This window comes from Abramis brama, assembly GCF_963993115.1.
Source record: "Abramis brama genome assembly, chromosome: 22".
NCBI classification, from domain to species: Eukaryota; Metazoa; Chordata; class Actinopteri; order Cypriniformes; family Leuciscidae; genus Abramis; species Abramis brama.
Genome location: NC_139984.1, coordinates 932124 through 957500, shown reverse-complemented (window position 1 = coordinate 957500; position 25377 = coordinate 932124). Strand labels below are relative to the sequence as shown.

Below are 25377 nucleotides of genomic sequence, written 5' to 3'. Positions count from 1 at the left end.
TAGCAGTTATTCCTGTAATAGCGATAAGGGTGCAGCTTCACACTTCTTGATACTAAATGATGTATTCGGTGGTATCTTGATAAATACTTTTTTATCAAACTTATATTTTGCAACAATTTGGTCAATAAACCTAATTTACTAACCGTGTCAAAAAGTATCATTCACTAACCCGTGCATATGAACAAATTTGTGTGTGAAATCTGCATATGAACATTTTAAGCCTGGGACACACCAAGTCGGCTTGAACTAGCGGTGACATAAACCAGCAGCGTCTGGACCAAAAAGCTGCGCTTAAACACAAAGCACAGACTAAAGCCGACTGCAAACTAGCATGTGCACTCTTGCTAGTCTGCGTGTAGGAAATAACTGTCTATATCAGCAGGTGTCAATAGTCTATATTCGTCGAGATGCATGCAGATATACAAAAAGTAAACAAAGCAGTGCTTGCTTACCATTTTGAATATCAGTTATTGATAATTTTCTTCATTCTAAGCAAGCTCGTGTTATTATGAAAATATTCACGTTTTGGAAAGCTCAGGTAGGATAACATAACATTAGATTAGCCTTCTGTCAGTGCCGTCTTGACTTACTTGCTCTTTTTCATCACTTTCGCTTTCATTCTATTGCACTGACTAGTTCGCTAAACTGAACATCCAATCAGAGTTCCCACTCTCACCAACAGCCCCCGATGCCGATTCATAATGATGAATAGGGCAAACTGCCACCAACGTGAGCCCAACAAGAGCCAACGTGTGGAACACACCGCAAAAACTAGTCCAACAGATGCTCGCCGATGGCCCGCCGTTGGCTGATGGCTGACCATCGGCTTGGTGTGTCCCGAAACGAAATCATGATTCATCAAGAACTTTCATACTAAAATTACAACAAAATGTAGGAAGGACTGAAACCACACATACCCCTTTTCCACCAAGGCAGTGCTGGTGCCGGTTTGGAGCCGGTGTCTACTCGTGAACCAGTTCTTTGTGTTTCGACAGCCAAAGAACCGGTTCTCGACCAGGAAAATTGGTTCCAAAGCGGCACCAACTCTTTGCTGGACTAGAACCGTTCTTTTACCACGTCATGCTTACGTCGGAGGGCTGGGGGCGGGGTTATTGTCGAACTTCTTCTCGAACGTAACCTCCGTCTATAGTAATCCAGACGAGCAGCACAAATGTGTTCTAAACATCTTCTTCTGACCCCAGTATAGGATCGCAAAGCCAGGAGAAACATTTGCAGAAAGACGATGTAGTCTAACATTGTAATTGTTATGCTTGAAGTTGGGAAAGCTAAGACGTATGGCAACGTACACAGTAACGTAACGACGTCGTTCGCTGGGCTCTCTAGTCAGTGGAAAAACAAACAGGTTCTGAGAAGGTTCGCAAGTTGAACCAACTTTGAACCAGCACCAGTTCCAAACCAGTTCTTTTTTGGTGGAAAAGGGGTAACATATGCAAAAACACTCTCTGGCTGGCCTTATAGATGTGTAAAGTTGTAACGTGCAAACTTAAAGACGAAAGAGAGCAGGATCCAATTGCAGGTGATTTATTAGAAATAAAGAGAGAAGTAAAATAATACCAAGTAACTTGGAATATAAAGAAGAAAACTAAGCACACTTATGATATATCCAACAATTGACAAGACCTGAGAAAGAATACTGAATACTAACAAGAAACAGATGATGTAAACAATCAGGAGATAAACAAGGGGAACATGAAACTGAAAAAGATAAAATCCAAAAACACAGAATTTATTGCAGTGGATTATCATGTTAACAAAAAAAGTTGGGTTTTACTAACTTGCATCCAGACATTTTTAAGAATGTAACTGTCAAGAGCTGACAGTTTGGGGGTGACATACAGTGAGGAAAATAAGTATTTGAACACCCTGCTATTTTGCAAGTTCTCCCACTTAGAAATCATGGAGGGGTCTGAAATTGTCATCGTAGGTGCATGTCCACTGTGAGAGACATAATCTAAAAAAAAAAAATCCAGAAATCACAATGTATGATTTTTTAACTATTTATTTGTATGATACAGCTGCAAATAAGTATTTGAACACCTGAGAAAATCAATGTTAATATTTGGTACAGTAACCTTTGTTTGCAATTACAGAGGTCAAACGTTTCCTGTAGTTTTTCACCAGGTTTGCACACACTGCAGGAGGGATTTTGGCCCACTCCTCCACACAGATCTTCTCTAGATCAGTCAGGTTTCTGGGCTGTCGCTGAGAAACACAGAGTTTGAGCTCCCTCCAAAGATTCTCTATTGGGTTTAGGTCTGGAGACTGGCTAGGCCACGGCAGAACCTTGATATGCTTCTTACAGAGCCACTCCTTGGTTATCCTGGCTGTGTGCTTCGGGTCATTGTCATGTTGGAAGACCCAGCCTCGACCCATCTTCAATGCTCTAACTGAGGGAAGGAGGTTGTTCCCCAAAATCTCGCAATACATGGCCCCGGTCATCCTCTCCTTAATACAGTGCAGTCGCCCTGTCCCATGTGCAGAAAAACACCCCCAAAGCATGATGCTACCACCCCCATGCTTCACAGTAGGGATGGTGTTCTTGGGATGGTACTCATCATTCTTCTTCCTCCAAACACGTTTAGTGGAATTATGACCAAAAAGTTCTATTTTGGTCTCATCTGACCACATGACTTTCTCCCATGACTCCTCTGGATCATCCAAATGGTCATTGGCAAACTTAAGACGGGCCTTGACATGTGCTGGTTTAAGCAGGGGAACCTTCCGTGCCATGCATGATTTCAAACCATGACGTCTTAGTGTATTACCAACAGTAACCTTGGAAACGGTGGTCCCAGCTCTTTTCAGGTCATTGACCAGCTCCTTCTGGGCTGATTTCTCACCTTTCTTAGGATCATTGAGACCCCACGAGGTGAGATCTTGCATGGAGCCCCAGTCTGAGGGAGATTGACAGTCATGTTTAGCTTCTTCCATTTTTTAATGATTGCTCCAACAGTGGACCTTTTTTCACCAAGCTGCTTGGTAATTTCCCCGTAGCCCTTTCCAGCCTTGTGGAGGTGTACAATTTTGTCTCTAGTGTCTTTGGACAGCTTTTTGGTCTTGGCCATGTTAGTAGTTGGATTCTTACTGATTGTATGGGGTGGACAGGTGTCTTTATGCAGCTAACGACCTCAAACAGGTGCATCTAATTTAGGATAATAAATGGAGTGGAGGTGGACATTTTAAAGGCAGACTAACAGGTCTTTGAGGGTCAGAATTCTAGCTGATAGACAGGTGTTCAAATACTTATTTGCAGCTGTATCATACAAATAAATAGTTAAAAAATCATATATTGTGATTTCTGGATTTTTTTTATTTAGATTATGTCTCTCACAGTGGACATGCACCTACGATGACAATTTCAGACCCCTCCATGATTTCCAAGTGGGAGAACTTGCAAAATAGCAGGGTGTTCAAATACTTATTTTCCTCACTGTATAAAGTGAAATGCAAGGCAGAACTTCTAAAAGAGGGGGCATCTAAATCCACCAAGTCTGCTTGGAAAAGAAAGGTATTTATCTTTTTTTAAGTAAGATAAGTAAGGAAATGACATATTACTCAACCTACACTAGAGGTCAGTCTCGAGAGTCTGATATCTCTTTAGACTATTTAGCAGAGGGGCAATTTCTGCCAATTGTGTCTTTGTGGATTTTGCAACTTAAGAGGGCCTGTTGCAAAGTGCTCAGGCCTCTGAGGGCAGGCCCTTCCAGGGAGAAATGTATCACAAACAATTATATGGTGCACGTTTCTCCTTGATGCCCTCGGGGGACCGTTCTGACAACCCTGCCACCCTTGGTGCTTTGGGGTGCAGAGGTTTGAGTTCAGGTCTTAGTGTACGCCCAGGGACGTTGCGGCACTGGGAGGCTCGTATCCTCTGAGAAGGTTACTAGAGGAGCCAGTTTGGTTGTTCCCTGCCAGTTATCGGTTTCAGGGCGCCGAGTTGTCTACTCGCAATACACCAGACGCCTGTCTCGAGATACTGGTTCCCTTAGAAGACCATCTTGCAACGTAGGAACTTATGGCAAATGTGTCAGTGGGTCCTGCAGATTGTAGAGAGAGGCTACGGAATTCAGTAACATTTCTCGTTCACCTTGATTTAACAGGGTCCATCCCTTAGGGGTCGGCCCTGAGTAGGCTCTGGTAATGGAACAAGAAGAGAGTGTTGTGCCTCAAGCCCCCCAAGGTTACGTGCAGATGCCTTCATACCCTTTCATCCTCATCTCTCGCTCGAAGCCTGCAAAGGAGAAAACGAATCTGAGAACCGTTATTCTTTTTAAGAAGGCTTTGAGGGAATCGATATGTCAACTCTGCCGCCAACGGCGCTTCAAGGCACATCGGATTCCAGCGAACGTAAATGTCAGTGTCCGCCCGATTAAGGGTTAACCTTACCCAAGGAGGCCTGTATAAAAAATTGTTTGGTTGCTCCCTGCTGTTCCCTCACTTCAGGGCACTGAACCCAGTATTCAGAATACTCCCGAAGGGGGTTATGCCCAATTATAGATTTACTTCAGCTGAATCGTTCTCCGAGGAGATTCAAAATGTTGACGATCCCTTTTATCATGAGTCAAATCAAATCCAAGGATTGGTTTGTCACAATCGATTTAAATTACGCATACTTTTATATCTCCATCCTTCTCAACACAGGAAAATCTTGAGATTTGCTTTCGGCGCAAAGCGTTTCAGTATCGGGTTTTTCTGTTTGGCCTAGCATTATCCCCTCACTCTCTTACAAAGTGCATGGATGCAGCTCTGGCTCTTCTCAGACTCCAGGGCATCCGTGTACTCCATTACATCGAGGACTGGCTGATATTATCTCAGTCTCAGGAAAGGGTGGTTCGGCATCGAGATGTTGTTCTCGACCGGATAAAGTGCTTGGTTCTAGACTCAACTCCAGGAAGAGTATGCTTTCACCATTTCGTAGAACAACCTTTCTAGTTAAGACTCAACTACTTAGATGCGGGCACAGCTGTCTCCTGCTCGTATTGAGTCTATCCTGGCAGCAGTTACCAGGTTTGTGCTAGGCCAAGCCATCACTGTAAGACTTTTTGGCCTGCTGTACATAATATCCCTGCAGTGGTGGCTCAGGATCAGGGGTTCCGTATGATCAAGGTTACGCACAGATATCTTCGTACCCTTGTCATATGGTCGAAACAGTGGTTCCTGTCCCAGGGGAGTAGACATCCTGTTGAGGCAGGGGCTGAGGCCCAGGGAATGGTGACTCCATCCCAAGATGGTGGAGTTAATTTAGAGGAGTTGCAAGAGATGACCCACTGCCCGCTCTGGTTCTCCCTCACTCATCCAACTCCTCTGGGACTGGATGCCATGTGCAGACATGGCTGAGGCTACATCTGTACAATTTCCCTTGATCTCTCTGCTCCGAGGAGTTCTAGAGAGAGTTCGCCAGGACAGGATCAGCCTACTCCATGTAGCCCCGTTCTGGTCGGCACGAGTGTGGAAACGATGGGTCTGGCCCCTGAGGTGGATTAGCTCCAGAATACTGGTCTTTCAACCAAGTTTATTGAGACCATCCTCAACTCTAGAACTCCCTCCACAAGGAAACTATATACCTTAAAGTGGAGGGTCTTCACTTCAGTGCAAGAGTTCCTTCAGGACAGCTTTCTGCCGGTCCTTCCCCATCCACTCTTAAGGTTTACATGGAGGCCATTCCTGCCTCCCACGCACTGTTGAGCGAGGGATTTTGAGGAGACCACTTGGATTTGTTTCCTTCGTGGTGCCTTTCATCCACATGTTTCGGCAGACCAGGAGAAGCCACATTTACTTGTTAACTTCGCACACAATGTTAAGGTTTTTCAGCCTGGACCTGTGGGATCTCAGGTGCTTTCGTCCTGAGTTAACAGTCCTAACAGTCCTGCCTAAGCAGTCTCACACTGGGGCAGGCACTTGTCAGTATGGCGCCACTTGTCAGTGGGTATTTCATTCCCCATAGGACCATCATTGGACCCAAGTTCCCTCGAAAGTTTACAAAATAAAGAAATACAAACATGTAAATCTAAAATGGCAAGCACAAAAAGGCAGGCAGATATTTAAAAAAAAGATAAAACCACAAAGGGTAAAAGCATAGACTAAATCCAAAAGGAAAATCCACAAACAATGACACAAGCGTTCTTCCTAAGGCAGCGGGATTACAACATACAAACTCTAAATGAAGAAACAGTGAAACTTGACAACTAAAATACAAAGACACAGGTGCAACAGATGACCTAATTATGGCAGAAAACTAATGAAATACAGGTGTCAAAACATAAAACAACAATGCCAGAAACAGCTTTTCTTGAAACCAAGCTACCAAAACAACTCGTTTTGTATTCCCTCCTCTTTATTATGTATAATAGAAATGTTTCCACCAATTGTGTTGAGCTGCCAAAAAGTCGCAACGAATCATGATAAAAATTTGTCCAGTTATTTCCATGGTTTGTCTTATGTTCTGCTGACCTCATTCTGTCTAAAGAGATCAAAAATGCCTGATCCCTTCTGTCTTAAATGTGTGTAAGCTGAACGGAGTAGCCTCAGACACATGGACTGAATCATTTGAGCTTTTGATTTTACATAAATCTGTTTCTCTGTAGGATGCTGTCTCACATCGATAGAAATGCCTCACAGTCTGAGTGCTTGTGCATGACTCTCTCTAACCCTGTTCTTGCTCTCTCTCTCTCTCTCTCTGCAACCCCTGCTTCCTTCTGTGGCTCTTTTAGACACATATAGCAACCGTAAGTACATCGACTTCCTCTGTATGCATACTCCTTTATTTCTGACTCTGTGTCTCTGTGTATAACTGCTGAGTCTTTACATTATAACTTCTACAAAATGATTTTTCCTGTGCTATGAGACAATATGTTATTTTGTGTAATCAAACTGACGAACAAGTGATCATTTTTTATTCAAAAGTTTTTAGGTGTTATAGAAACAATGGACACAATGAGAAAATACCAGTTGTACAATATTTCAGGAGCATTTATTGTCAGAAGTAACAGTTGCTCTCACACCCATCTGGTGTGAACTAAACCTTTACTCAAAACATTGATATACTTTCTGTAACAACAATGATTCTCCCCAGTCAAAGAAGCTCCAACGATCACGACTCAGCCCAAGTCTCAAACCGCTTTCTCTTTGGATGACGTCAATCTGGCCTGTGAGGCGACTGGAAACCCGACGCCCAGGTGAGCGTAAACTGGCTTAGAAACATCTAAACCACTGCTTCATCAGCACTTTCTCATCAGATCATTCAGATCATCAAATCATTAGTAGAACTGAAATAATGTGGATTAGCAAGACATCGCTTTAAAATCTCTGAAAATACTGCTTTTGAATTGATGAAATTTATCAGATCAGAATATCATAAGTAAAGTGATTGATCTTCACTTTGAATCATTATTGGGGATTTGTGTCCCTTTCTAACATTTCTCTAGTCATAATCTCTCTGTCATCAATGTATGCCCAGTTGTGGTTAGCTTTGGTAATAGTTGTGTATGAGTTATTCTTGGTGTGAAATGATGGATCTCAAAATCATACAGTCACTGATGGACAGGTGGAGTGACAGCAGCTGATCCTAAACCTGACGCAACAAATTATGAATCAAGCATAAGTAAACTTTTGAACGAGGTCATATGTGTAAATTCAGCTAGTATTTTGACATGTGACTATATGGAGACATTTATTATAGCTTATTCAGGGCAGTAGATTTTGCATGTAAACTTTTGACCAGCACTGTATATATTCCTTTGTTTTTTATCTCTCTATATGTCTATCTTTATTTGCTGTAGTTTTAAGATGGTCTTTCTGTTCTTGTCTCCCATGGACAGTTTCCGTTGGGTCAAAGATGGAAAGCAGTTTGGGAAGGTTCTGCTGGGGTCTGGGAGCCTGTCAGCGGATCCAGATGAGGAGCTGAAGTCGTATCAGGGCTCGTACCGCTGCTATGTGGCGAACGAGCTGGGAACGGCCGTCTCAGACCTGGTGCACCTGATCACAGAGCGTGAGTCTGTCCTCGAGCACTGGCTCACTGGCTCAGTGTTTGGAATAACTTAGTGCTCTTAATATTTGTTACTATCTCTGCGGTATGCTTTACTGTGCATTATATGCGACATTTCTGTATGCATAGGCTACCTGGTGACCTACCCTAATTTCCCATGTGTCAAATGTGCAGCACGCTGCTTTCAGTCACTGATCTGGGTGTTTTAAAAGCATAAACCTAAAATTACATACACAAAAGCAAGCACAACAAACTATATAACAATATAATATAACAACAAACATAATATACTGTACATACTAAGACTCAACATGTAAACAAGTCAACAGCATAGCTCAGAATGGATTGGCATGTGTGCGATCCACTGATTCAAACCTAGTGTTGGAATGAACTGTGGCGATCACTGTTCTGTCAGGACCACTATCGTCAAAGATGATTGACAGTAAGCATACAGTTTGGATAGGCATTGGTATGGTTCTGTTCTGGGCAAGAACTCCCTGCCCATCCATGCAGCCTAGCATGGATAAGAGATGACTCCCTTAGGGTAAACAGAACAGAACCAACAGAAATGCATTGCAAATATCATTAATGTTCAATAATTTTATGTCAACATAATTGGAGATTAATGAGTCTGATTCAAAGAGGAATATCAGAAGGCTAAGTCCTGACTGTGGACAAGAGGAGGAGCTGGGGATAGAGGAGGGTAATTAGCTCCTGATCAACATGATAAAGCTGCTGAATAATACCAAATGGACCTTATATAGGGATGCTGTGATAGGCGTCAACTTCCTATAGGTAGATGTGGATCAGCTGAGAGTCAGCTAATGCGAGCTTGACTGATGTGACCTGCCAGAGCTAACACTGCACTTGATATCTTTATAAATGGCTGGATTGCTCATGACGTCATAAAAAATGAAGCCACCATGCTGTCATATTGGTATTCCCACACATTTTATTGAATTAATAGGAAATCATCTGCATTTAATGAGAAAACATTACCTCACGAGTCAATGTTTTTATATCTTAAGTCTCCCAGTACATTCTTACAACGCAAACGTCCTAAACATTTAAATTGTTATTTGTTTAAAGTCGGCATTTTCCGGAAACTTATTAAAAGTTACATTCATCTTCATTACGGAAGCGAATATCAGATCAGCTAATGAACGAGACACCTCAGAATTTATATTACAAATGTCAATGATTATTCTGAAATCTAAATACAGATTTATTGTAACCCACATAGCAACATTGTGACGGCCCACATCCGGCCCACATCTGGCACATGTGGAAAGATGATCCGGCCCACATCTGGCACATGTGGAAAGATGATCCGGCCCACATCTGGCACATGTGGAAAGATGATCTGGCCCTCATGTAGCGTGGAATGACGGCCCTTGGGCGGTTCACTCCTGTTTGCCAGATCTGGGCCACAAGCAGGCCATAGCAATGCCACATGTCAGCCAAGAGCAAAGAAATAAACCACAACTGGACCTGATCTGAGCCACAAAGTCTGTATATATTAAATATGGAGTCATCTCAGCCTTAATAAGCCTGTTAACAAGCAGAATCACTGAAGGAAAGAAGACAACAGAAAAAGAGACGAGCAGAAACACAAGAGCTACAACTGACTTCAGTCACAGCCTTAGATGAACTCAACTGGAGAGAAAAGAAGACATTAAATCTGTGAAGATCTCAGCAGAGGAGGATTAAACACCTCCACAAACAGCATTACCAGCTTCACTTATTACTAACCAGACTGACTTTATTTCTGTCACACGTCTACAGAAGTTTTTATTGAGAATTAACAGAGGTTTAACTCTGAAGTCACCATAACACTGATTAGTCAAGTCATCTTCATTTATATAGTGCTTTTAACAATGTAGATTGTTCCAAAGCAGCTTTATATTGATAATAGGACATTAAAGTAACAGAGATTGTTTTGGTTTTATAGCAGCTCTAGAATAAAGTTATTGTCCAGCTAAAGTTAGTTTGATTGATTCACTTCCGTCACAACGATCATTAGTTATTAACTTAGGGACCGCTAACACAACACCGTTTTAACAGAAAAGTTCTTTCTGCGCAAACTTCAAAAACGCGAACCAGTGAGAACGCCGATGGCGTGCACATGCGTATTACGAGTTCAGTCTATAGGGACTTGTGTTTGAATATATGTGCGCAGGCGTGTAGTCCTTCCCTACAAACCAACCATCAACATACTACTTGTCTGGCCTTAAAATTTATAATACAGAATTTTTATCGCTTCTGCGTGAACCGGAATTATCCCGACAACGCTTTATCTGTAGATAGGTAAAGGGAAGGAGGCCTTCACAGGGAAGAGACTAGATGACACTTCAGGACTGCGCTGTCGTCGTGTCCAGGCGCAGGTCCTTCATCAGATCTGGATACGGCCTGGATCCGGCAGACTGCGGTAAACCTCGGGATAAACAGAGACACTAATATTAGCGTAGACACCATTCTTCTTATGATGTAACGAGTACATCGGGATTTATGGGAAGTGTTCCCGGTTCCGACTGACCTAATCTATGCATCCTAACATTGAATTATAGAAGTCTATAATGTGTTATGTGAATGCTAGGTCAAAGAGATGTGTTTTTAGTCTAGATTTGAACTGACAGAGTGTGTCTGCTTCCCGGACAATGTTAGGAAGACTGTTCCAAAGTTTTGGTGCTAAATAGGAAAAGGATCTACCGCCAGCAGTCGATTTTGATATTCTAGGTATTATCAACTAGCCTGGTAATACCAAACTCTGCTACTTCGCTTTGCTTCGTAGACAGAGTCTGGCATGGCATAATTGAAAAGGGCGCTTGTCGGAAGTTTAAAATCATTGGTTACCCGTAAGCCAATCACATAACGTTTGGTTATGGCGTGTGTTATGCGCATGCTCAGCCGCATCTAACTTCCACTGTAAACACATGTATGATGCGAAAACAAAACCATCGAGCGAAATACCGGAGTGAACATGGCTGTGAACGACTTTTGCAGATTATGTGAAGTAAATCTACGCATCCACGGTACAATCAGCGTCTACGTCACGGCTCTCAGCCCGCCCTCTGTTCGTTGATTGGCCGGCTGTTTTCAGGCCGGAGGAAAACGGAAAGCTATTACGCTTTCTCAGACTGAATACAGAAGCGAAATGAAATTGAGCGGAAGTAGGAAGTCTGACGTAGTCAGGCTAATTATCAACTGGCCGGAATTTAAATAAGTGTTACGATGTGGTCAGCATGCACAAAAACGAGGACATTTTCAGTAACCAATGTAGCCGAAACTAAACGCCGTCTCTGCTTATTGAAAGGCTGTCACTCAGCGCACAGTTACAGCAACGGACTGTCTTTGAGTGAGTCATTAAACCGTTCATTCAACGAACACGTTCAAAAACGCTGATTCATTAAAAGATAGATGTAATGAAACAAGGTGTTAATTATTTTTAACTTTGAGCTCCACTTTTCAAGGCTCTGCTGACCATCAATGCGTCGCATGGGTAACGCTGAAGCTGATGCTTCATTTGATAGAGACCAATGGCATTGATTCATGCGTGACTCGCTGAGTTTTTCCACCGCGGCTTCCTCGCGCTGTGGATGCTGACCACTGACGCCATTCATGGTAAATACCCTTAAACGTTAAAAGGATGATGCAACAAATATTTCGCTTTCCTTGGACACGGCAACCTTTTCACGAATATACGAGCCTATGTACAAATCACCATGATAAACAGTCTTGTTATTATTATTAACTTACTTAACATTCAATACACATGCACAAAGTTCAAAACAAGAGCCTTATGAAAAAAGAAAACACGCGAATATCGCGGTTGCTGCGGTTACTTGCGTTCCTCTGCGGTTGGCTTGTCAGTAGCGCGGTACTACAATATTGTGGTTATCGCGACACCTAGGTAATGCTGTTTGTGGAGTTGTTTAATCCTCCTCTGCTGAGACCTTCAGAGATGTCTTCTTTTCTCTCCAGTTGAGTTCATCTAAGGCTGTGACTGAAGTCAGTTGTAGCTCTTGTGTTTCTGCTCGTCTCTTTTTCTGTTGTCTTCTTTCCTTCAGTGATTCTGCTTGTTAACAGGCTTATTAAGGCTGAGATGACTCCATATTTAATATACACAGATTTTGTGGCTCAGATCAGGTCCAGTTGTGGTTTATTTCTTTGCTATTGGCTGACATGTGGCATTGCTATGGCCTGCTTGTGGCCCAGATCTGGCAAACAGGAGTGAACCGCCCAAGGGCCGGATCATCTTTCCACGTGCCGGATGTGGGCCGGATCTGGGCCGTCACAATGCTGCTGTGTGGGAAGGCATATATTCTATATATAGCATAAACATTACAGATAGCACAAGTGTACGTTGATTGGTCGAACGCATGCAAAACACCAGCACCCACTATTTTTAAAAAGCTGTGCAAACAAACAGTTTATAGCCTATATATTTACTCCACAAACATGGAAAACAGCGATAGATGGACCGACACTGAAGTCGAGTCGCACTTCTCAACCTTTAGAATAAGGAGGCAATCCAACGCAACTTGGAAGGGACCAAGCAAATGATGTATTTCTGCTCCGCTAGCGACTCTGGGCATTAACCACACTGCAAAAGTTATCATCATTTTTTGTACACCGTTCACTTTCTTTTTTTCAATAGTTTTTTGCCCGAAGTGCAATGACGCTATACATTTCCTTTGTTTAATAACTTATTAAATAGGATTATTAAACTGATCTAATGAAGACAGAGAATGAAAGCACTGTGTGCACAGGCTCGAAAGCTGTACGAAAGCCCCTGTTACAACTCTAAGGTACTATAATGCACCTTTTTAGGGGTTGATAGGTACAAAGATGTCCCTATAAAGGCCCGATATACTCCACGTTGCTATGATCAGATGATTTTCATATGCTTATTGAGAATGTTCAACAGGTTACCCCTAAGCAAAGAACGAAAAAAAAAAACGTTGCTGTGAGTATATCGGGGCCTTCAGAGTTCTGCCCCAGACAAGCTGTTGTACCCCTAACAGTGCCCGTAAAAGTTTAGCACCTTTTCTTTTTTCTGACAGTGTATAACACATCGTTTCAAAGCAGCTTTGAAAATCATGATGTTGATGTTCATAATGTCTTAATATCTTCATGCCTTATTGTTGCATTTAGCAGATTAGAGCTGAGTGATCATTTTAATTGTTTAATTTTGTGATGATACAAGCAATCAAGCAGTTGAGATTTGCTATACACTGTACTGGGGTGTATTGTAACATACACTACCGGTCAAAGGTTTTAGATCGGTAAGATTTTTAATGTTTATAAAAGAAGTCTCTTCTGCTCACCAAGGCTGCATTTATTTGATTAAAAATACAAACAAAAACTGTAATATTGTGAAATATTATTCCAATTTAAAACAGCTGTTCTCTATGTGAATATATAGTAAAGTGTAATTTATTCCTGTGATCAAAGCTGGATTTTCAGCATCATTACTCCAGTCTTCAGTGTCACATGATCCTTCAGAAATCACTCTAATATGAGGATTTGATGATCAAGAAACATTTATGATTATTATCAGTGTTGAAAACAGTTTTTTACATTTTTATTTCATGATGCTTTGATGAATAGAAAGTTCAAAAGAACAGCATTTATCTGAAATCTAAAGCTTTTGTAACATTAAACATCACCGTTCAAAAGTTTGGGGTCAGTAAGAATTTTATTTTTATTTTTGGGGAAAGAAATAAAATAAATCAATACTTTTATTCATCAAGGATGAGTTAAACTGATCAAAAGTTACAGTAAAGACATTTATAATGTTAGAAAATATTCTATTTTAAATAAATGCTGTTCTTTTGAACTTTCTATTCATCAAAGAATTTTGAAAAAAAATTGTACACAACTCTATTCAACATTGAAAATAATAATGAATGTTTTTTGAGCAGTAAATCATCATATTAGAGTGATTTCTGAAGGATCTTGTGACACTGAAGACTGGAGTAATGATGCTGAAAATTCAGCTTTCATCACAGGAATAAATTACAGTTTAAAATATATTAAAATAGAAAACAGTCATTTTAAATTGTCATAATATTTCACAATATTACTGTTTTTTGTTTTTTTGATGCTGATCAACACCAACAGTCATCATATTATAGTACGTCACTTTCCCAGGCATTCAAAGACCCGACAAACACAGATTTAACATGGTTAATCGAAAACGAGAGTTGTCCTACACCGACAGGAGTAACACACTGATCTGACCTGTCAAGTGTCCGTCTGTGAAGAGTTGGCCTGGGCAACTATGAGGTCATACCTCTATCTTTGTGATGACATAAACATGACAGGACCCTTCAGATCAATAGTGAGTTGAATACTGAACACTGAACATTGTATACATAGACACATTAAAGTGTTATTTCTATTTCACAGCCATTCCAACCCTGGCCAGAGAGAAGAAGCAGGAACGAAGAGTGTTCGAGGAGGGAGAAAGCACAGTCCTCCACTGTAACCCTCCAAATAGCTCTGTCGCTCCCATTATACACTGGATGGACAAGCGTAAGTTTCCTAACGAGTCTAATTCTGCTTATCTAAATTACCCTGCATGACACTTTAATTGATTGAACTGAATCCCATTCCTCTCTTTCTTTTTGTCAGTATTCCACCACATTCCTCTGAGTGAGCGGATGACCATAAGTCTGGACGGAAACCTGTACTTTGCCAACTTACTAGTCAATGACAGTAGAGAAGACTTCATCTGCAATGCCTACTACACCACTGCCAGCGTCATCCTGCCTAAAGATCCCATCGCCATCATCGTCACAGCCTGTGTGTGAACCTTCTTCTGCCAGTGATTAGTACACATTACATATTTTATTTCTATAACAGAACCCAGGGATGCTTTTTTTCATGCCCGAAGAGCAAAAAAAAAGCATTGAAAAAGCATCAAAAATAGCATTCCAGTGATAAATTGGGGCAAAATGTTATATTTATATATATCGTAATCAAATGGTAGACCTATAGGTGGCGCTGTCACCAAATTAAAATGGCATTGTCAGGTGATGATTATAAGAGTATAAGGCAGGGGTGGGCAAACTTTTTGGCTCAAGGGCCACACTGGGTTTTAAAATTTGACAGAGGGCCGGCCCAGTAGCAGATTATGAAACAATCTCATGAAAGTGCGTATCTATACCACAAATTTTATTTCTCAATTTTAAATTCAACAACTGAGAGACGACATTCTGACAATACATTTTTTATGCTAGATAACTGTTATATTTAGCATGTTATGTTTTGAGGTTAATTTTTAATTAGTCAGATGTTAGATCATTATAGCCTATACTTTTTAAATATTGTTTATCCTTATTATTATTTAATGGGCCTAACAGTAAATTAGAAACAAAACACCTGCAAGTGTACACTTAGAAGAGTAAAAATGACAGAAGGTTACGTTAATTCAACTTTATTAAAACTGCATATGGCAATCAATTTGCACTTCCAAAAGTCATACATTTGTGGAAAAAACGAAATAAACGAAGATACAAATTTATTTTAAGTAAAATAAAACATAAAAAGCAAAGTCAGATCAGAACATTTAATGAACAAAACCGGGTTCTGTAACGTTACATGGCACACAGGGGAGCGTAGTAAACGGAATCAGTCAGGATACATCCACAAATCCAGAGGAGCAAAGAAACTAAATAGCAAACAAATCAAAGGAAAAACTAAACAGGCATGCAAGCGGTTACCAAACATTTTTTTCTCTGCGAGTTTCCAAAAAAGGAAAAAACATTAACGTACAACAAGTCTATGCGCTTAAGTCGCTGTCTGTTTGGTTTCCATGGTGACGCGTCATTGCTTGTTACGTGACACACCGCAGCCACAACAGCGCTGAATGAAGGATGATCTGCTTTTATGTCATTTTTCCTTTTTTACATTTGTTAGCTATGGCATGAAATATCTGATATTCCAATTGTCAAATATATGCAACGCAATATATAGGCTATATATATATATATAACGCAAAGTATTGCAAGAAAAAGGCAAAATGAATGTGATCTTAAGAAAAACATTTTAAATACTCGACGGGCCTAACATACAGCGTATGTGGCCCGCAGGCCGTAGTTTGCCCACCCCTGGTATAAGGTATCATTCAGGTACAACCTCTTTATGAAATCTTTTTTATTAAATTTGTCGATGCATTACATGAGAACGACTTAATAACTTTTGCCCAGCATGGTCTGAAAATGATTTGAGCCAATGTTGTGAAGATCTGATGAAGACTGTAGGAGGAGTTCGGAAAAGAACTTCCTCAAATGCAATTCACTGCAGACAGTCAATATGGCAGACCAGAAATGGCATCATTGTTCTCAGTGTAACACAAAGACATCTAAAAACACCAGATAAACAAATCAGCTGCTGACCCAAATTTCTCAGGTATCTTCAGGACACAGGGCTGGATGGAACTGAATCTGGCCCATACGTTGATTGTCAATGATTTGAGACAATGGAGTTGGGGTGAGGATTAGGGCCGTTAAAGGTGCATTGTGTAATATTTAGGAGGATCTGTTGACAGAAATGCAATATCACATACATAACTATGTTTTCAGTGGTGTATGAAGAACTTACTTAATGAACCGTTATGTTTGTATTACCTTAGAATGAGCATTTCTCTCTACACACACCGCTGGTCATTGAAATAGCCATTTTGCGCCGACATGTTTCTACAGTGGCCCTAAACGGACAAACGTGTTTTGTCACTGTTGTTCTGCATGCAAAGAAGCGAGCTAAAGTCAGCGAATAAAACACTGACACAATGATGAACAAGTTACAATAATATTCGCAATAACATATCGTCATACTGAATAATTAAGTAAACATAATATCTCAATTTAAAAAGAAACCTCATTACTGAACTGGCTACTCTCTACTGTCTCAGACGACGACATCACTTCCTGACGGCCACCATAACTTCTGTTGGTTGCAAATCGTAACCTCACCACTAGATGCCGCTAAAAATTACACAGTGCACCTTTAAATTTAATTAAAAAATAAATAAATCAATTACCAAAGGACAGAATTATTATTATTGACTAAAACACAGTCTTTGGTACCAAAATGTATGTTGCATATACAGTATTTGTCACAGAAATGCACAATTGACAGTAAAGCATAAATATACTGCTAACTGCTATACATCTGTAAAAACACCATTAACACAAATATAATTCTGACAGACTTACTGATATCCAGGGTTGGGAAAAGTAATGTTTACAATATTGCATTAGCCTACTCCTTAAAAAAGTGGCTAATTGTGTTACTTAGTTACTTTTTATGTAAAGTAATGTGTTACTTTTGCATTGATTTTCTCACCTGGGCTGGGCTTGCTTGTTTTTTAATGACTTAAACATTTCTATTTTTGGCAAATGTAAAGGCCCTTTCACACCAGAAGTGAAATGAATAAGCCTCAGGCTGAAGGAAATGCAAATTCACTCCTGTACAGTAGAGGGCGCAGCTCAATAAAACCTTTCAGCTGTGCTGCCGTTCTGGATCGCAGGTGAAGAAAGTTCAACACTCTTACTTCAAAACTAAAAACAAACAAATTGTGATGTTTAAAATAATTTTTGCTTATTTGTATGGTTGAATTGGATCATTAAAGGTCAGCAGCAAAGACATTGGTTGATAAAGTGAGATTAAATACATAAAGTATATTTGTGTTATTTAACATATTTAATTACTACAGGTTTGTGTAATATTCAGAGTTTGCGTTTCACAGTTTTTATTCATTTTAAGGAATACTTCATCTGTTTTTGTGCAAGTTGAGATGAGTAAATGCTCACATTTAGTCTAGACCTACAATAAGCATCATGTTCACACAGAACGCATGTGCTGTACTCAATCACGAGTCCATCACATGAGGACAGGGGAGCTGTTAGTCTATACATGGGGAAACAAAGTTTCAGCTATTTGAAAACATAGCTCAGATATTTTGTTGTAAATTTAAAAGTAATGTGTTACCTTACTAGTTACTTGAAAAAAGTAACTCATTATGTAACTCACATTACTTGTAATGTGTTAAGCCCAACACTGCTGATGTCTTAATTCTTGAACTTTTTTATTTACTTAAAGGACTGAACATATTTACAGAAAAGAAAAGATTTGTTCTGAATTCATGGAGGTCCAAGCTTTAGTCCTGCGTTTCCCGATGGCCAGTCCAGTTTCTTTTTCAACTGTCCATGAGCAGGGATACAAAAATGCGCAAGTACAATCTCTAGTTTTCACGAAGCCCAGACCTGATCTTCAGAACTGGAACTGGAAGGCCGACTATGCTCTTGAATCTTACTTCACACATGTTTAAATAAGTGTGGCAAAAACAGACAATAAGACATGAAATGTGTTGACGTTTCCCTTCCTTTTTGGCAAAAGGGAATGCAAGAGAGCCTTTTGAAATTACTAAAACGTAGTTGTAGGATTGAATGGTGTTCTCCTGTTTTCACAGCAAATTCAGTGGTGAAGAGCCGGCGGCCCCAGCTGGTCCAGCCCGCAGGATCCCACAGCTCTCATCTGGTGCTCAGGGGCCAAACGCTGACTCTGGAGTGCATCCCTGAGGGCCTGTGAGTGTTCAGACCATCTCTTATCATGTCTGCTAGGTTTAAACAAACCACCACCACTGCACACACTGTTTAATTAAAATCTGCTTTACAATCTGCTGTACTGCACTTCTGATTATTAATACACTCGCATTAATATAGGAATTCTGACTTTTCTTGAGGCTAATTATTACAATGTTTGCTTTAACAAATAATATAACATTTTAATGTTACGTATATGAACATGTTTACAGTAGTTTACACATTTAATGTATTTAGACACTTTAAATGTCTGAGTAAAAAAGTATTCACATTCGTTTTTCACATTCAAAAGTCAAAGCTTTGTTTTATAAGAAAATACATACAGAGTGCAGTATACCATGTGCCATGACATTCTTGGATGATTATTTTTAAGACTGAGACAGCATTTGTACAAACAGACACATGACTGAACATATACTAAAACAGACCCATTTACAACAGACAGGTAACTGAATGTATAAAGATATATTTTATATTTATTTTCACATCTGGCACATGTGGAAAGATGATCTGGCCCACATCTGGCACATGTGGAAAGATGATCCGGCCCACATCTGGCACATGTGGAAAGATGATCCGGCCCACATCTGGCACATGTGGAAAGATGATCCGGCCCACATCTGACATGTGGAAAGATGATCCGGCCCACATCTGGCACATGTGGAAAGATGATCCGGCCCACATCTGGCACATGTGGAAAGATGATCCGGCCCACATTTGACACATGTGGAAAGATGATCCGGCCCACATTTGGCACATGTGGAAAGATGATCCGGCCCACATCTGGCACATGTGGAAAGATGATCCGGCCCACATCTGGCACATGTGGAAAGATGATCCGGCCCACATCTGGCACATGTGGAAAGATGATCCGGCCCACATTTGACACATGTGGAAAGATGATCCGGCCCACATTTGGCACATGTGGAAAGATGATCCGGCCCACATCTGGCACATGTGGAAAGATGATCCGGCCCACATTTGACACATGTGGAAAGATGATCCGGCCCACATCTGGCACATGTGGGAAGATGATCCGGCCCACATCTGGCACATGTGGAAAGATGATCCGGCCCACATGCAGTGTGGAATGACGCTGCTCTTTCCGCTCGCAGTGGGGACAGACTGGATCGATTTCCAACAGTTGCAGAGCCGCACTAAGTGCTGGAGATTCACTGCTGGTCCTTGTGTAATCGAGAGAACTGTAGGTCAACTGTAGGTCGATCCGCAGGATCCTTTGTAGGCTGGAGGTTACAACGGCAAGAGTCGTGCAGGTCAGGTGTTAAATGTTAGAGCTGAAGTCCTCTGCAGAAGCGGTTAAGATGCTTGAAGGTCCGTGCGGGTGAAGGTTTACTTGCGAGAGTACAACCTTGGTCATGCTGTTGTTCCTTCCCTCGTCAGGTCAGATACTTATAATGAGTGTGTGTTCGCTTGGGAAAGCATTTATTCCTTCCCGTTGGGGAGGGAATTACTAATTCCCGCCTTCCTACTCTAGTGCTGTGATTGGGTTGTAGCATTCCAAGTGTCCGCCCATCACATCCCACCTTTCCATCCTGTTAAGCTTGTTGCGTTGTCCCAAAATACACAGTTAAATGAAAGTCCTTTAAATGGTAAATGGACTGCATTTATATAGTGCTTTCACAGACCTATGGCCACCATTAGGTTAGGTGTCTTGCTCATGGACACCTCGACACTTGGTCAGGTGGAACCGGGGTTTGTAGACAACCTACATGAACCATTGAGCCACTGCCGCCCCAATGCCGCCCCAATAGAAGTAGATTATTAATGGAGCTTGCAGATCTCAATTCTTCTGACCTTTCCTACCATTGGAAAGGGATCAGTAGGCTCATATCTCTCAGAATAGAGGACCATTTAACTAGCAAGAAGTCTTTAAGGATCACTTTGATAACTAACAACTATTGCTTCCTCTGATTAAGACCGACTCCAGAAGTGCAGTGGGAACGGATGGACAGCCCTTTCTCTCCCAGCCGTGTGCGGAAGCTGCACCATGGCCGCTGGCTTCAGATTGAGAGCGTGTTGGAGACGGATGATGGCGAGTACGTCTGCATTGCCACAAACAGCCAGGGCTCCGTCAGGCATCACTACGCCGTCACAGTCGAGGGTAAGACAACCACTGTCCTTTATACACATGTGATATCTACTTACTATAGTAATAAAAGTACATTACCTAGCTCTATAACCATAACCCTATCGACCTTATTTTTAATACTATATACTTATCATATTATTTTAATTTAATACACTGGCTTGTAGACAAATAGATTTGCCTTTTACTGCACTTTATTTTTCTAGTTCTTTACCTATAATGGCGGCTAATGAATATGAAGTCTTGCACTTTCACACTTTCACATGAAATAGCTTACTTTCACACCGAAAAAAGAGGTGGATAGTAAGTTCATGTTGTTAATTAATATGACCAAATTTTAATTTGTGTTACAATGACACTTAAAATAAGTAAACTAGGGGCTGAATGACTTCAGATTTTTCTTCAGGTGGCATTTATGTGATTAAAGTCGAGTCGATGTCGACTAGTTGCTGATGATGTCATTAATGAACAAATAAGCCTGAACCTCGAGCTGAGACTGAACACGGGTTGCCTTGTGCACAGCTATGGCATATGACACAGTGCTGCCCACAAGGCTATTGCTCCTACATAACAGCTTATTTTTATCAGTTTTTTTGTCTTTGGGTTGTTTTATTTCTCACAGATTTCTGCTCGTTCTAAATCAGATACAGATGAAGTAGCACAGTAAAGATTACATTTATATGAATCCATTAGTGTGAGAGAGAGCGATTGCGTGTGAATGAATTCTGCCTGGCAGCATCTCTTTACTAATAGAGAAGCTGAGCATTTAGTTACTAAGTATATGCTAGAACTTTTCAGTCAAGTCAAGTCACCTTAATTTATACAGCCCTTTTTACAATACCGATTGTTTCAAAGCAGCTGTACAGTGATAACAGGAAAATAATGCAGCAAAGTTTTGTTTCGGCTGTACAGCAGATCTAGAAGAAAATAGCGTCATAGTCCAGATAACATTTGGTCCCACTCTACAGAGTTAGAAATAACACTGAAGCAGTGTTAAAGTTAATGAGATAATTAAGAGATTAATTAAGTGGTGATTGAGCATTAGTGATAAACACCTGCTGTTAACAAGCAGAATCACTGAAGAAAAGAGAAACACAAAAACTACAACTGACTTTTAGGGGCTGTTTAACGCATGTTTAATGCGTTTAACACATAAAACTAAAACGTTTTATGCGTTTTGGCCGTTCGTTTACACAACAACTTAATTTCTGCCATATGTCTATGAACAGAGGTTTAGCTGTCAATGATTTTAAAATATATTTTAAACAGTGTTTTATTTAGTATTTCCTTCAGAATGTCTGATTTGTGTGCCTGAAAAAGCTAAGTTTTGAAAACGGGTCTCAAAGGGCAAGTTTTTGGAAACGATCTCTGTGTAAAGAGTAAAAACGCAAATCTCTGAAGACGATGATGTCATGTACATGCGTATTATGTGTTCAATCTATAGTGTTTCTATCTATCAATCTATCATCGCCATCTAATGGCCTGGCAGCAAAATACAGCATTTTTGAGGATCGTTTTGAGGATCGTTTTGAATGAGGATCGTTTTGAAAATGGTGTCGCTGAAACCTCAAAACTCAACAGAAACACTTCTCCGTTTTAAGCATATCGTTGCCGTGTAAATGTACCCTAATGCTGCGTTCACATCAAACGCGAATCTGCGTCAAAATTCGCGCCTGCCGCGTCTAGTTATACGCGTGACCACTTTGTGTGCATTCGCGCGTCAAGAGCGAAATTGACGCGCGTAAAATCAAAAGTTTGAAGCGAAATTTACGCGCGTCAAAGGCGAAGTCCGGGGGCGAAAGTTTCGAAACCTGTTGGCGGCCATCTTTTTTAGATGTTTATCGAGCATTAGCAATAGCATTAATCGAGAGAGTCACCGCTCGTATATGCTCTGGAGAGCAGAAACAGCTGCGTAGGGGACATCGTCGCTGTACTCGGGTCCACCAACCCCTCCGGAGGGTTTCAGGAGTTTCACAATTTGCTTCAGGAGGTAAGTTAGGTTTGGTGGACCTAACGGTGAGTACGCTGACGAGGACAGCGTAGGCCGTATAAAGCCTCGGCCTCGAGTGGTCTCTGCATGACGAGCCCGCGCTGTACAGCCCGGCGCGAGGTTCACCCTCTCACGCACCTAATCTGTCATTTATTTTTGTTTTGATAATAAATGGAGCCAGCCTCCAAAAGTGAATCCTGCCCTGTGATTTTTTTGAAAAGTTTTTATATTGTGTTTGTTGTCTTTACATTAGATTAATAAAGTTTCATATAATCTAGAATATGGAATAAATAGCATTCAATACAAAATGAGTATCTCTCATATATTGAAATCGAGTTTTTATGTGAAAGATTATTTGCTTTGTTGTGCATTTTAGTCATATTACAAAATAATTTATTGAGGCCAAACATAAAATAACATTATAAACTGTCAGTTCACCACGTGACAGCAGCAAGAAGGCTCCTGATTGGTTAACGCGGCGCGAATTGACGCAGAAGTTCAGATTTTTCAACTCGGGCGGCAGACGCGAATTCGCGTCAAACGCGTGAATGCACAAAAAGCACAATTCGCGCTTAACGCGCGTAACGCACCAAACGCTCAATTCGCGTCATTCGCGCAAACTAGACGAATGAGGCGAATTCGCGTCTACCGCGCCGCGCTAAACGCCTCATTCGCGCCGCAAGATCTCCAGACGCGAGTAAACGCGTCTTACCATTGACTTAACATTGAAATCACTCGCGCCAGACGCATATTCGCGTTTGGTGTGAACGCAGCATTAGTCAATCAACTGAAGAGAAAAGAAGACATTAAATCTGTGAAGATCTCAGCAGAGGAGGATTAAACAACTCCACAAACAGCATTACCAGCTTCACTTATTACTAACCAGACTGACTTTATTTCTGTCACACATCTACAGAAGTTCTTATTGAGAATTAACAGAGGTTTTGATGTTGATGTTTTAAAATCACCATTATGGTGAAGAGTGTTTCCTTTAGTTGGGCACTTTGAATCTTGACTTCTCATGTGAGTTTATGGTCTTTGTAACAGTGTTTAACAAAAAAATATAATTTGTTGCAGAGAAATCTAGAAACAAAGATGATCAGGTGATATAATTTGCAACATCTTAAAGTACAATAATTCACTAATTTAATCACTGACTGAAAGTGGATACTTGTTATTAATAGATTATTTTCAACATAAATTTCTTGCCACAGATCAGACATTCTGAATTTTTTTTTTCTAATTATTGGGAAAGTAATCTTTAGACACACACACAGACATCAATAATCCACATATGAATCTCAACAATGGTGACATACTTTATGCCGCAATGCATTCTGGGAGGCACCATAGTATAAAACTCATGGCGCCCAGTATACACTGCAGCATGAAGCATTTCACCATTGTTAAGATTCATGTGCTGATACTGGATGCCTGTTTGTGTATAAAGTAAAAATAATAATAAAAACTAGAATGTACATTTCATGAAGAAAACGTAAGTGGTGCTTGCAGTGACAAAACTCGGCCCTGGGATGCTAATAAGTTGTGATACCATGATATACCACATTCTAGTATGATTTACCATGTTTCTAGCATGATTTGCCACGATTTACCATGTTTTTAGCATGATTTTCTATCATTAGCATGTTGCTAGAATGATGCTAGCATGATTAGCATATTGCTAGCATGTTTTTATCATGACGATATAGGTCTTGCTAAACGGTTGCTAGGGTACTCTGTTTGCTATGGAGTGGCTTGGCAGCTGTCAATGATGAAACTCCAAAGGCTGCTTGTCAGTATGAATGATATAAACCAACTCTATGACGTTCAGATTTGAAGATATCCCTCTTTAGGTTTGGGCTGCTAGGGTACTCTAAATTGTTGCTAGGGCATGGCTAGACAGTTAGCAGGCTTAAACCAATAGACTGGATGTCTGCCCAAATCAAAATAGCCAAACCCACATATCTCTATGATGCTCTGATGCTCTCATCTATTTTTCAATGTAAGTCTATAGGGTGGTTGCTAGGGTGCTTTAACTGGTTGCTAGGATGTCTCTATATATGTGTGTTTATGCTGCATGAGAATATATCTGCAATATATTACACACAGTACTATATCTGATCACATCACAAATTACATCTATATATTGTGTATTACTGAATATTATATTACATACATTATGATATTTATTGAGTTTTATTTCAATTATTCTGTGTAAAGAAAAGCCAGTGATCAAGTCATATTTTGCCTGCAATAAGAGATATCGTAATGCAAGGTCAGCAATAGTACTCTGTGTGAAATAGTGTATAAGCACTTGCGCTGAAGTTCCGAATGTTGATGTGGACTCCTGCAACTCATATTGCAGTCAGAAATAATAGGCACAAGTAAAGTTACTTATGCACTGACATGTACTTCCTCCAGAGGGCAGTCATCTGAGAGGGTTTCTGCACTGTCCTGTGCAGTGGAAATTACAAAGTGTATTACAAAGTGTTACACTTTTTTCCCTTTTGATGTAAAAAGTCCACTTACTGCACGTTTCAGCCACCACTTTCTTGGGAACAGATAAGTGTTGGTGTATTATGTAAAACTGCACAAAAGAGGGAAACACAATGTCATTACAATGAACTACACTGGGGAAAGAATGTGATCAATAACTCATGGCAAA

At 40.6% G+C, this 25377-nt stretch overlaps 1 protein-coding gene across 2 annotated transcripts in view; it reads left to right on the top strand.

The window, feature by feature from the left end:
• l1camb (L1 cell adhesion molecule, paralog b) overlaps nucleotides 1–25377 on the top strand; it is a 103591-nt gene that overhangs the window by 15314 nt on the left and 62900 nt on the right. Inside the window, exons 3-9 of one of the 2 annotated variants that reach the window (XM_084098964.1) lie at nucleotides 6732–6746; nucleotides 7094–7196; nucleotides 7839–8008; nucleotides 14417–14542; nucleotides 14642–14812; nucleotides 18483–18597; nucleotides 20553–20737. In XM_084098964.1, the coding sequence (XP_083955090.1) occupies nucleotides 6732–6746; nucleotides 7094–7196; nucleotides 7839–8008; nucleotides 14417–14542; nucleotides 14642–14812; nucleotides 18483–18597; nucleotides 20553–20737 (885 nt within the window). The remainder of the gene's footprint in view (nucleotides 1–6731; nucleotides 6747–7093; nucleotides 7197–7838; nucleotides 8009–14416; nucleotides 14543–14641; nucleotides 14813–18482; nucleotides 18598–20552; nucleotides 20738–25377) is intronic. The other variant, XM_084098965.1, reaches the window with a different exon arrangement.